The 15,992-nt window shown below is 35.9% G+C and overlaps 1 protein-coding gene across 3 annotated transcripts in view; it reads left to right on the top strand.

The window, feature by feature from the left end:
* The window catches only part of LOC119074564 (mitogen-activated protein kinase kinase kinase-like), a 66,967-nt gene extending 53,737 nt beyond the window's left edge, over positions 1–13,230 (top strand). The window contains exons 3-13 of one of the 3 annotated variants that reach the window (XM_037180783.1): positions 178–314; positions 383–408; positions 476–642; positions 706–881; positions 1,120–1,140; positions 1,365–1,562; positions 1,629–1,779; positions 3,931–4,119; positions 11,268–11,622; positions 11,679–11,992; positions 12,059–13,229. In XM_037180783.1, coding sequence (XP_037036678.1) covers positions 178–314; positions 383–408; positions 476–642; positions 706–881; positions 1,120–1,140; positions 1,365–1,562; positions 1,629–1,779; positions 3,931–4,119; positions 11,268–11,622; positions 11,679–11,992; positions 12,059–12,771 — 2,447 coding nt within the window. In that variant the 3' untranslated portion in view covers positions 12,772–13,229. Of the gene's footprint in view, positions 1–177; positions 315–382; positions 409–475; positions 643–705; positions 882–1,119; positions 1,141–1,364; positions 1,563–1,628; positions 1,780–3,930; positions 4,120–11,267; positions 11,623–11,678; positions 11,993–12,058 lie in introns of all 3 variants that reach the window. The other 2 variants (XM_037180785.1, XM_037180784.1) reach the window with 2 other exon arrangements.
* The last annotated feature ends 2,762 nt before the right edge of the window (positions 13,231–15,992 follow it).

The following is a 15,992-nucleotide window of genomic DNA, read 5'->3' as shown; positions in this document are numbered from 1 at the left end:
ATGAGAAAACATTTTCCTTAATTTTCACAAAAACATATTTTGGAAAGTTGTAGGAAAGGGAAACCTTTTTTTAAAAAAATCCGTAATCTTTTGCTACATCCACCGCTCGCCAATCTTTCTTTTCAATAGTTGAAAATTGACGATTTTACTAAATTTTTGTTTCTTTTACATTTCCAGTTCTCATTAATGAAGCAATTGAAGACGACAATTTAAAAAACAAAACTTTAAAAATCACCGACTTTGGATTAGCTAGAGAAGTATATAAAACGACACGAATGTCTGCAGCGGGTACATATGCTTGGATGCCACCAGAAGTAAGATTTTGTCTTTGTTGGACTTGTTTTGTCCTTGAATTTATTTATTTTTAATTTTTGTGTCCTAGGTCATAAAATGTGGAACTTATTCGAAGTGAGTGAATTTTCTTTGTTTTGATATCATTTTTCCGAAAACACAATTCTTTTCTTTACGTTCTTAGAGCTTCAGACGTCTGGAGCTACGGGGTCCTTTCATGGGAACTTCTCACCGGAGAAACCCCATACAAAGGATTTGATTCGTTATCAGTAGCATATGGTGTTGCTGTCAATACATTAACCTTGCCTATACCAAAAACATGTCCGGAAGGATGGGGAAAACTTATGAAAAGTAACTAGTCACTTTTACCGAACTTAATGAATCGAAATCGAAATTTTTCTTCTAACTAATTAGGTTGTTGGGCTAGTGATCCACACAATAGGCCTTCGTTTAAGGATATTCAACGTGAATTAGATGCAATAGCTCGATCTGGATTTACACAAACGCCAAACGAATCATTTCACACGATGCAAGATGGATGGAAAAAGGAAATCGCTGAAGTATTACATGAGCTGCGCATTAAAGAAAAGGTAAAATGAAAAGTTTGAAATCGGAATATCAATTTGTCTAACGGTCGAATAGAGGTGGCCCATTGATCGTTTGTCTAACTGAAAATAAGAAGATTTCTGTTCTATGGCTTAAGTTTCGAATATGTCTCGTTCTTCCTTAACACAGTTGGTAAATTCTCGTATTTTTTTTCTCTTTCTTTTCAATTCGGCTGCCTCGAAATTTTCTGTTTTAAATGTGATATGGGGTTCATATAAAAAGGCTTTTAAAACGTTCGAAGAGGTAAGACAAATTTGACTGAAAGCTTTGCCGATTTAATGCCGGTTTTTCTTTAACATTCGATTATGTTACTGTTAATTACTGCACAACATTTTGCCGCATTCGTTTTTAACGCCTGTTTTGTTGTTCTTCGCTGTAAATCCTGTTGTGTTACTTACACTGCCTTTTTTTGAACGAACACTTTTCTTCATTTACCAGAACGAAAAAAAAAAATCTTTTTTATTTAGCAATTGCGCAGCCAAGAAGAAGATCTCAAGAAGAAACAGCTGCAGCAACGACAACACGAAGAAAATTTACAAAAACGAGAACAAGAATTAGACGCTCGAGAAATCGAACTATTAGGACGCGAACTTAATATTATGATAACACAGAGTGCACCGACGCCGAAAAAGCGTCTGGGGAAATTTAGCAAAAGTAGACTGAAGGTAAAACATTGCTTCTATTGCAGTAATTTCGTTGAAATGAAACGATTTTTTATTATCCTCCTCTAGTCATTGAAACGCGAACCGGGACAAATTTCTTTTCCATTAGACTTTAGGCATACGATTACCGTGAAGCGTGGTGTAAAAGACGATACACGATTGAGAACCGATACTCCGCCTGGATCGCCAGCATATTTTCCTAGATTGAGGGCAATTGCGCGTAAGTATGGAATTGAAATTTCTGACAAATTTTCACATTCATTCTTGAACCAGAGTAGTCTCTTCACCCATAGCTCATTTTTTTTTTTTCAATTTTAATTTTCTATTTTTAATTGTTGATCGTTGGGCTTACATGTGATTATAATCGACAATAGCGTACAAGTATCCGTCCTGAGAAAACCACTGTCATGTTGACTGTCGTACCCTTCAGAACAATGCACAAAAAAAAGCTTTGAAGCATTTAGTGTCATACGATTCTTTCACATTTGATTGCCACGAACTTAAAATAAGATCGAACAACCCTGTAACCACAACTCATTACATTCGAATAAGACTAATGGACTTGTGAGGGACTGATATGCATATGTGGTGGTCCTCGGTCTATAATTGCTCAAGGGTTGTTTTCAGCACATATGGTGCGTTATCAAAGCAGAACTTTATTGTTTGTGTTGGGGAGTTTCCACCGATTTTGTCAGCAATTTTCTCGTAGCTGAAATTCGAAGTTTTAATCACGAATTTCCATTCAAGAGTTATTATTCCGTACCACATTCGAAAATGGCGCCGATTTACTCTTCATTTAGAGTCCATTCGTACGCTTGAATTTGCCGAAATACTTACTGTGGATTTACATAGCAACGTAAAAGTGACAGATGCAAAAATTTTCTCATACGGCAACTCGAAATTTCATTCATAATTTTAATTTTATGAATGAAATTTCGGGTTGCAGTATTTAAAAAACATTGCATCTGTCACTTTTACGTTGCTATGTAAATCCACGGTTAGAATAGTCATTTGTTCAATGAGAGAAAAAAGACGAAAAGTAGAATTGAAAACGAGACTTTTCATTTTTAACCCGAGTTATGTAATGGATTTTACAAGCTGAGGGCATCGAAAAAGTAGTGCTGGAAACATAAAAAGTACGACTTTCAACGCATGTAGCACGTAAAATGTTTTACATGCGTCGAAACCCGTGCTTCAAGCACTACTTTCGATGCTCTCAGCATGTAAACTCCTTTTACAAAACTCGGGTTAAAAATGAAAAGTCTCGTTTTCGTGTTTATTGACCTTGGGTATGCCTCGGATCAACAAAAATCACACGAAAACAGTTTTTTCCATCTTTTTATGGTCATGTGAATTACTATTAGCGATACGTTTCGTTCAGTTTACCTACCGGAAATCGACTATACCACGACTCGAATCATTTTTTAGGCTCAACGCTTCAACATTGTTTTGATGATTTGCATGCTATTATGTTCTAGGCCGATTTTTTACAGTTGGCCAAATTTTTGGCGAGGACTCTTTCTTTCATACGACCGTGGTCGGACTCATTGCCCTTATAAAACCTCTTTAATGTTTTATTTATGACTGATAAATAAACGTGTAACTGTAAAACATCGGCTATGGAACGGAAGAGTGATATTGTGTGACGCATTACTTGTGAACTCACGTATTTTGGATTTATTACAACACTTTTTTCGTTTCGCTTTTGAGAACCATTTGTAAACGGCATGATTTTTGATCAATCTTTCATGTAGCTTCAAAATTACCGCGTTAATCGAAAGAAAAAAATTGCACATCTGGAAACGGCGAAGTAAATTTACGAAGAGATTTCGTTTATCATTTCATCTAAATCCAATATGCGTGTGATTAATTCGAATTGGTAATTGGAGAATTGTGCTGTGAGTTTAAGAGTGACTGCTAATTTAACATCTTTGTTTCGATCATTCCATTGTTTGCGTCCCTATAAATTATAATCATCTACAGAGGGGAAGTATCATACAAAACTATTGAACCGAACTAACATTCGAATCTGTTTGCTGAATCTGACGTGTTTTTATATTCGATTGTTGTTTTCGTTCCATTTCTACAATGCCAGGAGTGCTTTCAAGGGAACTTTTCTCTTGATTTTCCTAATTGATGTAACGAAAGCCACATTGTAATATGTACCCCCGTTGACCTCATTAATCAATAACGTCTTATTACCACAAACTAATAACATTTTGGTGGAGGCACGATAAACATAGAATAAGAAACCCGTCCCCATAACAAATTTACTAAAACCAAAGACCCCAAACAACCTCCTCAATTCATTGAAATAAAATACGAAAAAAAAAACGAAAACAAATCTTCGATACCAATTGAAATCCAACAGTCCCATCCGATGGCATCAAAGGCAAAACATGGGGACCATCAACGTTACATCAACGTGTGCGCGAAAGAGGTCATTTGCCTGCATTACGCCCTACCGCACGATCACCGCAATTTAGCAAAAGTGCTCCAAATCTGGACAAGTCCCGCATAGCCAGCAATTCAACATCAGCATCTCATAGCGAAATCATAGGTAAAAGCGTTGAAGGTTTGACCACAACAAGTTTATCGAAAATAAATTTAGATGATGATGATGATGAAGATGAGGTGGAAGTGAAGGGATGCTTTGGATTTATTCGAAGCGATGTCAGTTTTAGCAAACGCAAGAAATTTAGTTTAGACAGCGAATTGTCCGAAAATATATTGATTCTGAATGATGAGGATAGATTGCAGTCACCAGACACCGATGCCACGGATTCGACGTCCAGTGGTGATAAGAAAAGTGCCAGAAATTTGGACGACGTTCCATACGATCGGGTGTTTTATCGTGCCATTCAGAAGAGTTTAGATGACATTTTCTCGCGTGATGATTACACTCATCAATTCGTCGCCCAGCAAAATGCTAGAAACTCCAAATCTAGTGGCGATTTGACGTCATTGCACGAAGGCGACGAGGAAACGTATCCGGCGTATCGTTTTCAACGACATGGCTCGATATCCAAATTCGATCGCGAATGTTTTTTCACAAACAAAGCCGAATCGTTTGAGGCTAGCGAAAATGAGGTGAGCTTCGCATCCGTTAGCTCGACGCAAGACTCAAGACGTCGGCCGTTCGACAGTTCGTTGGAAGATAGTTTCAATGCATTAAATATTGCTTACGACAGTCCAACCAAATACGACGAACGTAAGAACTCAATGTGCAGCGATCAATCGTCCGTGGATTTGTCCACGGCATCTCGTAAGAGTTCGGTGACATTCCGGCAGAATGTCGACTCAATTGACTCAGATTCAGAACACTTTTCCAGCAATGGTCGACCGAATCTTAACGAAATTGAATCCATTTTTGTGCCAACCACCCGTATACCTCAAATTGCCGATAAATTGAGTTCGAAAGAACGTTCCAAGCTATCGCTAAAAAGTGCACTGACCAACAAAATCGATCGACCCCGTCTGCAAAAGTGCAAAGGTGGACTGTCGAGATTATTTAAAATTAACAAAACAAAAGCGGTGGTTCGTACGAACAGTCTGTACAATAAATTTGACGGTTCATGTGAATTGAATGAGAAATTACTGGATGATTCGGCGACGAATGCTGCAGCGAATGAGCCACAATACGATGCAATCTTTCGTACAAAAAACTTTGTTTTGGCTAAACAAAACGAAAGTCAATAATTGGGTTACACATTAGGTCGTTCATCCATACATTCATTCACAAGAAATTAGTGTGCGATTGATGTCAACGATCACCTTTCAAACTTAGACGTTACACAGTTCGGCACGCTTTTTGCACACATTTCGTGCTAAATATTCTAAATATTCTATTGAAAATTGCCCTTCTTTTAGTAAGATTTACTTCATCAAGTATTACAGATAACTACTTAAGCCACTTACAGTCGGTTCAATGACCGATTTTCATCAGATTTTCTTCCCTCATCTTTCCGAATTTACTTTTAAAATTTTTACTATTTATTGTTGTTAGGAACACTTGTAAGATCCATCATTCAAATCATCATCTCTTATTTGAGTAAAAAGAGTTTAGTTTCTAGTAAAAACCCTCGTCATAAGTGTAGATTTAGGTAAAAAAATGATGATGCTTTAAGTGTCGTATAGTTAGTTGAAATAAAAAAATTACAATCGTTCGTCAAGTCAAGTCGATCGTACTGTGGGACCAAAATCTTCACTTCATTCAGAATTGAAATTATATTTACAAAACAAAACAACAATAAATCACGCGCATAGTTTAGTGTATTCTGAGAAGGCTTAAAGCTTCAGTTTGTTGCGTTTCAATTAATATATTTATTCGTGGAACGATTTATTACACACGTTAGTTGGATTAGCAAAAACTCATTTTTTAAGAGTCATTTTCTTTGTATAATCAAACAGTTCGTAATTTAATTTATTTAAATTTTTTTTTTGTTTTACGTTGATCAGTGTGCTATAAATATATTTTGAAATAAAATTTGACAATTTTAAGTTACAATCATTTACGCTCACGTCGATGAACCACTTAGAGTGGTTTCATATTTGAGATTATAGACGCATGAATTATGTCTTGGTTTCCGTATTGAAAAAAACCTTCTTTTTTGTTGTAGCGAAAAGTAGAAACTGAAAGTCCTGAAAGGAATCCAAAAAGTACTGTAAAATTAGCCGAAGTAAAATTTAAACGAATCGGATTTATTTGATGTAATTACCTTTTCCGATTAATCAGACCAAAATAATGCGACAATAAATACGTTCTCACGTTTTTTATCAAATTTTCACACGTTTTCCTAAATTTTCCAATATTTGGAAAAATGTGAGGAAAATGGGTTTTCCCAAAAATATTTTCTGTCGTCAAATAATACGAACTGAAAAATCAATACTTATTAGATTATAAGCCTCTGCCTCGTTGCACAATTCTAAAGACTTATTATGCTGAATTGTAAGCACAGCATATTTTTGAAAAATTGGTTTAAATTTTTTATCTTTTTTGGTTCTCTGATATTCAAAGAAAAGTGTGGAAAACGGATCTCAGCCTGTCACCCTAACCGTTCTTCATTTAAGTCATCCCAAAAACACCTTAACATGCTGACACTGACACATGTCTTTCAGTTGCCCCTAAACGAAATTTTTTTTACAAAAATTGCAAATCAGCTTTTTAAAAAATAGTCTCTAATTGTTAAGATTTCAGAAGGATATTAGGAGTAAAGCGTTGTGTTAGCTACAGTGTTAGTTTATTTACGTAATTCTAGCTTTAAAAGCTTATTGAATTATACGATCACTGCTGAGATATTTTTATTAAAGTATAGATCAGGTCAAGGTTATCTGTACCTGGCCTAAAAATGCCTGAACCTAAAATGATCAATTTTGATCTGACTTGAATTCGCCTGAAACCTGGAAATAATAGGTTATGGGGAATCTGATTGTAACAAATGCACCGTATATATAGGGGAGGGGATACAATGTCTACTATGACTGGGATCATTTGATTGACGAATTGATATATTGTCGGGTGTTGGAGAGTATTGGCGAGTTACCACAAGGTCAAAACCTTTTGCACCTGAGAAAGTTAATAAGTCGAAACCACAACAACAGAAACAAAGAAATCACCCCTCTCCACAACCATTTCAATTTTTCTTGCATACGACTAGTCCTAAAAAATTCCACTTTTCATCACTCCTAACAAAAAAAAACTAAATCATCTCAGTCGTTTAATACCCTACACTTCAGTTCGGCGAAAAGTTTATAAGAGGGATTCTTTTGAAAATCCACCTATCAAAATCGGACCCACTTCGTCTGGGATGGATATATACATGGTTTGAAATGTCTTTGCCAATAGACCTCAAAACAGGCCTCACACAGTCTCGAGCCACACCTGGGTGTTGGTGGAAGATCTCCGAAGTTGGAAAAATAGTGATTTTTATCTGAATTTTTTGGCCGTTATAAATGATCGTTCCGGGCTCGTTGGAAAGCTGAGCTTAAGTACTTTCGGGTCATGCATAGTTTGATTAGATTCATTGATTTATGTTTCCAAAAATTTGCAAGAAAAATTTTCAAAATCTGTGTGAACTTTAGAAAGGTCTTAGCTAGGGTTGCCATTCGTCCTCTTTTTAGAGGACATGTCCTCTTTTTTCGTCTAATTCTTCTTTTTTGTAAAAATTCTAAGAACATCACTTTTTTCACACAACGTCCTCTTTTGTCCTCTTTTTTATAAAATATTGTTAAATTTTAGCAAAACTCTGTTAAGTTTGGTGGTCAAATTTTACGGAAAAAATTTCGCTGCGCAGCTATTTCTAAAACTACATAGTTTCTACAGCATTCGAATGATATAGTTGACTAGTCCTCGCAGTCAAAAATTCGACTCCATATTTAGGAATTAAGGAAGCTTTAGCATTATGATTGGGAATTTTTATGTTTTTATATGCATAAAATAATTAGTAAACCAGGAGTATTAAAAAAACGAAATTAAGTTGAAATCGAATCATATTCTAGCAGCAATTTAAAAATGCAACTAAATTGGTGTGAAATAGGCAGAATATAGGAAATTCGTGAGAAACGGAAAGGTTTTAGAAAATTTTCCTACATTGGTCAGAAACAGTCAGATTTCAGAAAATGTGCCTAGAACAGGCCTAGATTTGTAAATTATTAAGAAACACGTTTCTTATTTTTTAGATTTTTACTTCTAAACAAAAATGGAGTATCGAAAAAAACTTATGAATTTCTTCTGAGATAAGTGCATGTTTGTAGCTTACAGTTCAAGAACTCCAAGTAAAGTTAGCAAAAAAAGTAAAAGAATCACTTTTCTGGAAAATAAGGAAGAATATGAAGGTTTTTATAAAAAAAGAAAAAAAGGTCATGTTTACAAATGGTACTGAAACCTCGGATTCGCCTCAAACCAAATGAAATTTTAATTTTAACTTTTCTCACTAATTATTTGAATATCTATTGGTCCACATAGAATAATAAAAGAGCTAAGACTCTATATTTGTCCTCTTTTCGTCCTCTTTTTCGAATTAAAAGGCGTCCTCTTTTTGTCCTCTTTTTTCGTACAAAATGTCCTCTTTTCGAATTTTCAAAAATGGCAACCCTATCTTAGCTTACGTAGCTTTCCGTTTGTACCTTATTTCCAGTGCTGGTGATTGCCGACATAACAGAATTTTATGTTAGTACAAGCGATACTCGTAAAACTCGCCAGCAATCACCACCACTGTAAATGAGGTATTGATGGAAAGCTTAGACAATGCGTGTTACGACTAGCATGTTAGGTTTACATTAAGCGTCATCAGTACCAGCCCAGACCTGTCTAAAGTTCACACAGATTTTGAAAATTTTTATTGCAAATTGTTGGAAACATATATCAATGAATCTAATCAAACTAGGCATGACCCGAAAGTACTTAAGCTCAGCTTTCCAACAAGCCCACTCTCAACCGAAAAGATCATTTATAACGGCCAAAAAATTCAGATAAAAATCACTATTTTTCCAACTTCGGAGATCTTCCACCAGCAACCAGGTGTAGCTCGAGACTGTGTGAGACCTGTTTTGAGGTCTACTGGCAAAGACCTATCAAACCATGAATATATCCATCCCAGACGAAATGGGTCCGATTTTGATAGGTGGATTTTCAAAAGAATCCCTCTAATCATTTTCAGAAAAGTTGTTATTTGAAAAAACCACTTAAGCACTCCAACATTGTGCCTACAGATTTTGTTGACGTTATGTTCATCTGAAGCGATTCATGCGTCTATCAATACGTGAAATTCATTCATATTTTTTAGTTAAAATTAAGTTGAAGTTTATGTGAGAAAGAAATCGTTTATTTTTGAACGATTAATTCAAACGAAAAAAAAATAATTTTTTTTCCGTTTCAATCAAATTTTATTATTTAATTTTAGTTTTCAAAACAAATTGTTAAGAAGAAGTTTTTCAAACCGATTTTTTGCTTGAAATTTGTTTACTTTGCTATTCATCAATTTTCAAATTATTTTGGTATATTTTGTCTGTGTAGAGATCTTCTTGTAAATAAATTAATCGTTTCGGTGGAAGACCTTGGTTATTTGTTCAAAATTAGTTTAATTTTTTTTTAACAGCAGTAATTAACACCGTAATAAATTCATTACAATGAAAAAGGACAACAACAAATTAACCCCTCCAGACTCAAAATCAATTTAAAAAAATCGCTTTGAAATTCTACTTTAATTCTCTAATTAATTTATATGCAAAAAAAAATCGAAATTTTTTGTTCATGGAAAAATGGTGAAGGTATAAACGGAATTATCATTAATTTTTGGTTCTTAATTTTAGTTCACCGTATAAATTTCAAAATCATAAAAGAAATTACGTCAGGAAAATTCGTTTGTAACTTTCAGAGAAAATACGTTAAACAAAATAAATTTATTTTTTCTTCTTTTTATCCATTTTGGTGTTATTTTATTTATGATTTTATTTTCTTTCTTTTAAGTTAGCTGATTATATAGCTTCGTTGTGACATGTCCACACAATTAATGTTCTTTTGATTGGCTTGCATGCTATTTCGTTGGGTATAAAGTGAAAAATGTAACTTATTTTCAGTTAAAGCAATAAATTCTCATTAGATCTGCACAGAGTCTGTTGACCACTATTGCGAACTTAATCAATACTCAGTTCTGTTTTATATATCTGGGTCCTAGGTAGCCGTGATGTAAACCATATCTAGGACATCACACGACCAAATTGGTATCAAAATGACTAGAATTATTGTTCGAAAGGCCTGTTGTGCCAGATAAGTTGGAAAGTTTGACTTCTCGGCGCGGACCAGTAGGGTTAGAAAAGATTTCAGTACAGTTAGAGGCAGTGAAACTTGAGCATGAATTTGGTTCAGCTGATTTCAGCTGATCCACACAGCCGATCAAAACTGTTTTTACGGTTTTTCCACTACCAAGCGCGTGCGTGTAGCAGCGTCAACTGTATAAGTAGTTTTGTTTGTATGTGTGGATCAACTGAAAAACAGCTGAAGCAAATTCATGCGCAAATTTCACTGGCTCTGACTGGATTTGTAAAAAAAAATGAAAACGATGTCGAAGGGTTGAAGGGATTTCCAGTACAATTTTGTCAATAAGAAAGCGAATAGGTCTGCACCACATCAATATAATTGATCAACCTTCGAGTCAACCTTACACGTTTGATAGGCCCTTACAATTGCCTAAACGATACACCCTAACCAGTACCTTCACTTTGACACGAGCAGACTGTTAGCAGCTGAACTGCAGCATTTCATCTTACCACCCTTATTCGTCGAGAGTACAGTCCTCTTACTAACTTCTTCTTTTCACGAAGAAACACTCGTCCGTCTTAAAATGTATGGAGTCATTTTCATTGGAGATGCTTTGCATATTTCTAATTATAAATATAATCGGCATATGGTAAGATGTAAGTCCGAGGGATCTCGGGGGAAAAGATCTCCCTTGTCAGCTTTGTATTAATCAATTTTATTATTTTATGGTAAGTTCTCCGTAGCCGAACCAACCACATACTCGCGTAGATTTAGTGCATCGTCACAAAAACGATTTCCTTTCCTTTTGTAGAGAAACCTCTCGCTAACTTAATTTTTGTAAACATTTGCTGATTTTTGGTTTGAAAAATGTTCTTTTAACAATACCAAAACGACCCAGTCACAAGCATATCCATGTTAACATCTATCTCTTAAAACGAAATCGAATTCAGATTATGGCCAAAGCGAATGGTGCGGAGGAAGTTCAGAGGATTCGACTACCAATTCAACAACATTAAATCGTTTAGTGCCAAATATTCCAATGCCAACGCTGTACTCAAGCGAAAGCAATCGAAAACCGAAAATTTCGATGACCGATTTAGTTCTGTATAATATGGCGTCGATGTTAGCTTGTGTGGCGACCGGATATGACGTTCGAATGTCAAATGTATCGCCAGTGCATCCACACCTTCAACCGCCAGTAGTAAATGACGATTTCAGTGTGTCCAGTTCTGCGGAAAATGAACTGTCGGCACAGGAACGAGGTTACGGACATAACACTTATCATGGTCCCGCAAAGCATACAAGGTGGGTCGCAGAATGTTACGGAAATTTAATTAGGAAATAATAAAACAATCTTTCAGGGCCGCAGTAGCGTCTATGTCTGCTCCTGATGACAAACCTATCCGATTTACCGATTCCCCTCAACACTATTTACCGTCGACGATGTCCACAACGAGTGGACTCGGATCAATTTATACGACGAACACATCGTCAATCGGTCAGCCACCAACACCATCACCGCGTCGAAAAACTAGCGCGTCATCGTTTAGTGAAGTGCCGGAACTTCACTACGACCAAAATAATCGCACACCAATTTACGTCCCTGGCAATTATGTTGAATACAGGCCGAGTCATGGCGTTGAAGATGTTGCACCGAATAACGGCGGATATTTTGGTAATGTTGAAGACCGGGGCAACCATTGGTAACATAAACTAAATTGTGTTCTTGTAATCCGTCTAGGCTCCAATTACTTCCCTTATCGACCTGAAGTGAATTTGGCGTTCGAACGAGATTATCGATCATACCCTGAATACTCATACGAAGGCGCTAACTACCATAAGTATGCATTTAATTCACCGCGCATCCCGCGAATGCCATCAAAAATTCCAATGGGCGTCAATGCATCTAATCATCGTCGAACGCTATCGAACATTTCCTCAACTTCAAGCAATATAAATCCCGGGTTCCGTTTGGACAGTGACGATGTGCCGGACACATACCAATTTAATAATCTAAATTTAAACAACGCAACTTCGAATCGAATGCATGTGTACGAAAACATTCCATACCACCAACCGATTGCTAAGAACCAGCATGCCACAAATGACATCACATCAAACATTCAAGAAAGGCCGATGACACTGGCCTTCGAACCGGGTCATCAAACCAAATTTCGGTCCAGCTTGAAAAAGCACACCGTGTCTCGAACGGCCAGCTCCGGAACGCCAACCACAAATCCCACACCGCCAGACAGTTTGACCAGTGACGACAGTTCGTATTTGAGTGCACGTGACTCGTCAATATCGTCACAGAGTCGTGTACGATTCAGTCCCGAAGCACTGTTGGACGCACCCATCCATGGACAAGGTCTCGATCCGACCGTACCACTGCAAGCGACGAAAAGAATGTCACGACGTATGACACACAGCAGTGGCGGAGAAACATCCTCCTAGCATTACACGAAGTTGTATTGGCAAGGCCGTCGGGCTAGATCAGCACAACATTACAAATATTGAGAGGGCACTTCCTCTTCGGTTGTATTTAAGCATGACTGGGGTTTTTGCCAAGTCTCCTGAACAATATCGTACATTTAAGATCGGGAGGGCGCGGCTTTGATTGTAAGAGAATTGTAAGAATGAACGGACCGATTTTGATGAAATTTTTCTTGTTAAGCAATTGATCTGAATAGTTAGCACTCCTTGTCTAGCATATTTAGATCTGAGGAAATCTTCCTATATCTTTCTCCAACCCCCATAACATAATACTGTGAGGATGGATAGATGATTATTACCTATAATTATGATCCCAAAAACACTAGTCAGAGTCATCAATAGAGGAGTAATCGACTTTCCAAGATGTTCATATTCAATGTCAATTGATTATCATACGTGTTGCTATAAGACGGTATTTTTTTTGGCATATCTTTTAGCATATCTTTTCAAAATTTGTTTTTGTTTCCAAAAAATATTTTTGTTTTCAAAAAAAGTTTTGTAAGTATATAAAGAATTTTGGTTTTCAAAAATAAAGTTTTGTTTTAGTATATAAGGAGTTTGGTTGAAGAAAAAGTAACAAAACTAAAGTTTTGCTTTTTCTACATATGAGAAAATATGGTAATAATTGATTGCAAAGAGAAATAATTTTGAAATGAGAACGAAAAGAAGATTGAGATAAAAGTGAATAAATGAATGGTAATTTTTTTTAGAGCAACGGATTGAGTTTCCTTTTAAAAATTGCTCTCTCTTTATCTGTTGTGTTATACATCATTTTCTATGACTTCGCAAAAACTATAAGTTTGTGGATGATTATTGTTATTGAAACAAATCAGTGGATCGGCGGTTAGATGTAATATTTTTGAACTTTTTTTTTCTGTAAATTCAGTTTTATGTAAAACAAATTAGACGAAGCGAGAGAAAAAAAAATTAACTCCTAAGTTACCGACACCGTTCCGGCGCCCGGCTCGCATTGCGGCCCTCCGCTTCGCTCCGGGGCAATGGGCCGGATCGCTCGGCGTGTTAAAACGCATTTTAAGTGCAATGAAAATTGGTATTCGTTTCGTAAAAAAATGAATTCTGTGGTGACGAACTAAACTCCTTTACGGCCAGCGTTTTGATCGATCCTAGGAGATTTATCCTTTTACGAAATGTAACGTAAAAGAGTTTAGTTCGTCCCCACAGAATTCATTTTTTTACGAAACGAATACCAATTTTCATTGCACTTAAAATGCGTTTTAACACGCCGAGCGATCCGGCCCATTGCCCCGGAGCGAAGCGGAGGGCCGCAATGCGAGCCGGGCGCCGGAACGGTGTCGGTAACTTAGGAGTTAATTTTTTTTCTCTCGCTTCGTCTCCTTGACTGATCCGTTACGAAATGTAACGTAAAGGCGTTTTGCTCGATTCTAGGACATACATCCTTCTACGAAATGGAACATAAGGGCGTTTTACTAGATCCTAGGACATACATCATTTTAGCATACAGTTTAGCAGTCTATTATAGCTAGATATGGAAATAATAAATGTATGGGAGAAACAAATCAACAAATTAAAAAGTTGAGAGAATACTTTCAGAAAAATAGAATTTAAAAACGGAGCCTCAAATGGAGAAAAACAACTAAAAACTGAGATAAAAAATTTAGAAAAGTAGATAGGCGTTGTCCAAAAAGGACGTCACGTTTTTTTCGATTTTTTTGAGGTGGGTCCATCCTAAATCACACCATGTCCGCTTTCTGATTTTGGGGTCCATCCCCCAAAGCGGACGTCCGTATAAGGGAAAAGTAAATTCAAGTTAAACATCATAAGTATATTCTAAAACCAAAAAAATCACAACAAAAGTCATGGTTCGATAACTGCCGCAGAAGAATCGATTTTTGAGGACTTAGATGACTTTGCATGCTTCGTCCACGTTGAGAAAAATTTCGATTTCAATTCTATGTCTTTCCACTCAATACATTTTTAGTTCACTAATGGTGAAAATAAACTTTTCTAATGGTGCACAATTCAGATGACTTTTGTAAAACTGTCTTCGTCTTGGACGTATATCACCATTGAACAATGGCGAATTTTCGACTTTAGCTGGATTAGCTACGTGGCCAGGTTGTAGAGGGAAGCCATTTTAACACGAATTAGCTTAGAATTAGTCCCTCTATCCGTTGCGATAACAATCTGTATTCAAATTGACTCGTGTTCTGGGCGGTCATGTATGCCGAGCGGATCCGGAAACTAAATACAGTTTCGTGTAGTACTCGAGTCCCTCAATCAGAACATAAAGAAATATCAGAGATGCTAACTTTTTTTAAGTGTTTTAACAAAGAGAGGACGTCCGATTTCAGAGAATGTGGGTCCGTCGCATATGTCAGAACACGTCACGTTTTTCGAAAAGTGGGTCCGTCCCTATGAGCGTGACTTCCTTTTTGAATGACGGTATACTATGACTCCGTTTTCAATAAAATTATCTCGCTTTGTTAATTATTTATCTCCGTTTATAAGAAATCTCGAGAAAATTCATTTTTCTGAGTTATCAATTTCTATTTATTGGAAATAAAATTTCCTTTTCTATGAAATAACTTTCTTTTTTTGGTATATCAAAATTTGCTTTTGGTGATATCAGAATTATTTTTTCGGGTCATCAATTCCTTTTTTTTTTGGATATCAGAATTCCTTTTTTGGGTATCAATTTCAAATTTCGGTGAATCATAATCATTTTTGGGGATATCAATTTCGAGAGATCAAATTTTTAAAGATTTGACATCTTTATTATTTATTTAAGATATCAAAATTTATTATTTTTTAGTGTATCATGCTGACAGGATATCAAAAATCTTTTTTCAAAACATCGAAAACCTTTTTTTAGGATATCAAAATCATTTTTCAGTGTATCACTTTAATTCGATGCCTTTCTAAATTATTTCTCTTTGCAATCAATTATTACCATATTTTCTCATATGTAGAAAAAGCAAAACTTTAGTTTTGTTACTTTTTCTTCAACCAAACTTCTTATATACTAAAACAAAACTTTATTTTTGAAAACCAAAATTCTTTATATACTTACAAAACTTTTTTTGAAAACAAAAATATTTTTTGGAAACAAAAATTTTTTTTGAAAAGATATGCTAAAAGATATGCCAAAAAAAATACCGTGCTATAAGTGCCATAACCCATCCCTTGTTCGTTCATTCGAC

Source organism: Bradysia coprophila, unplaced genomic scaffold, assembly GCF_014529535.1.
Source record: "Bradysia coprophila strain Holo2 unplaced genomic scaffold, BU_Bcop_v1 contig_151, whole genome shotgun sequence".
In the NCBI taxonomy this organism is placed as follows: domain Eukaryota; kingdom Metazoa; phylum Arthropoda; class Insecta; order Diptera; family Sciaridae; genus Bradysia; species Bradysia coprophila.
This window is presented reverse-complemented; position numbering and strand designations above follow the sequence as displayed.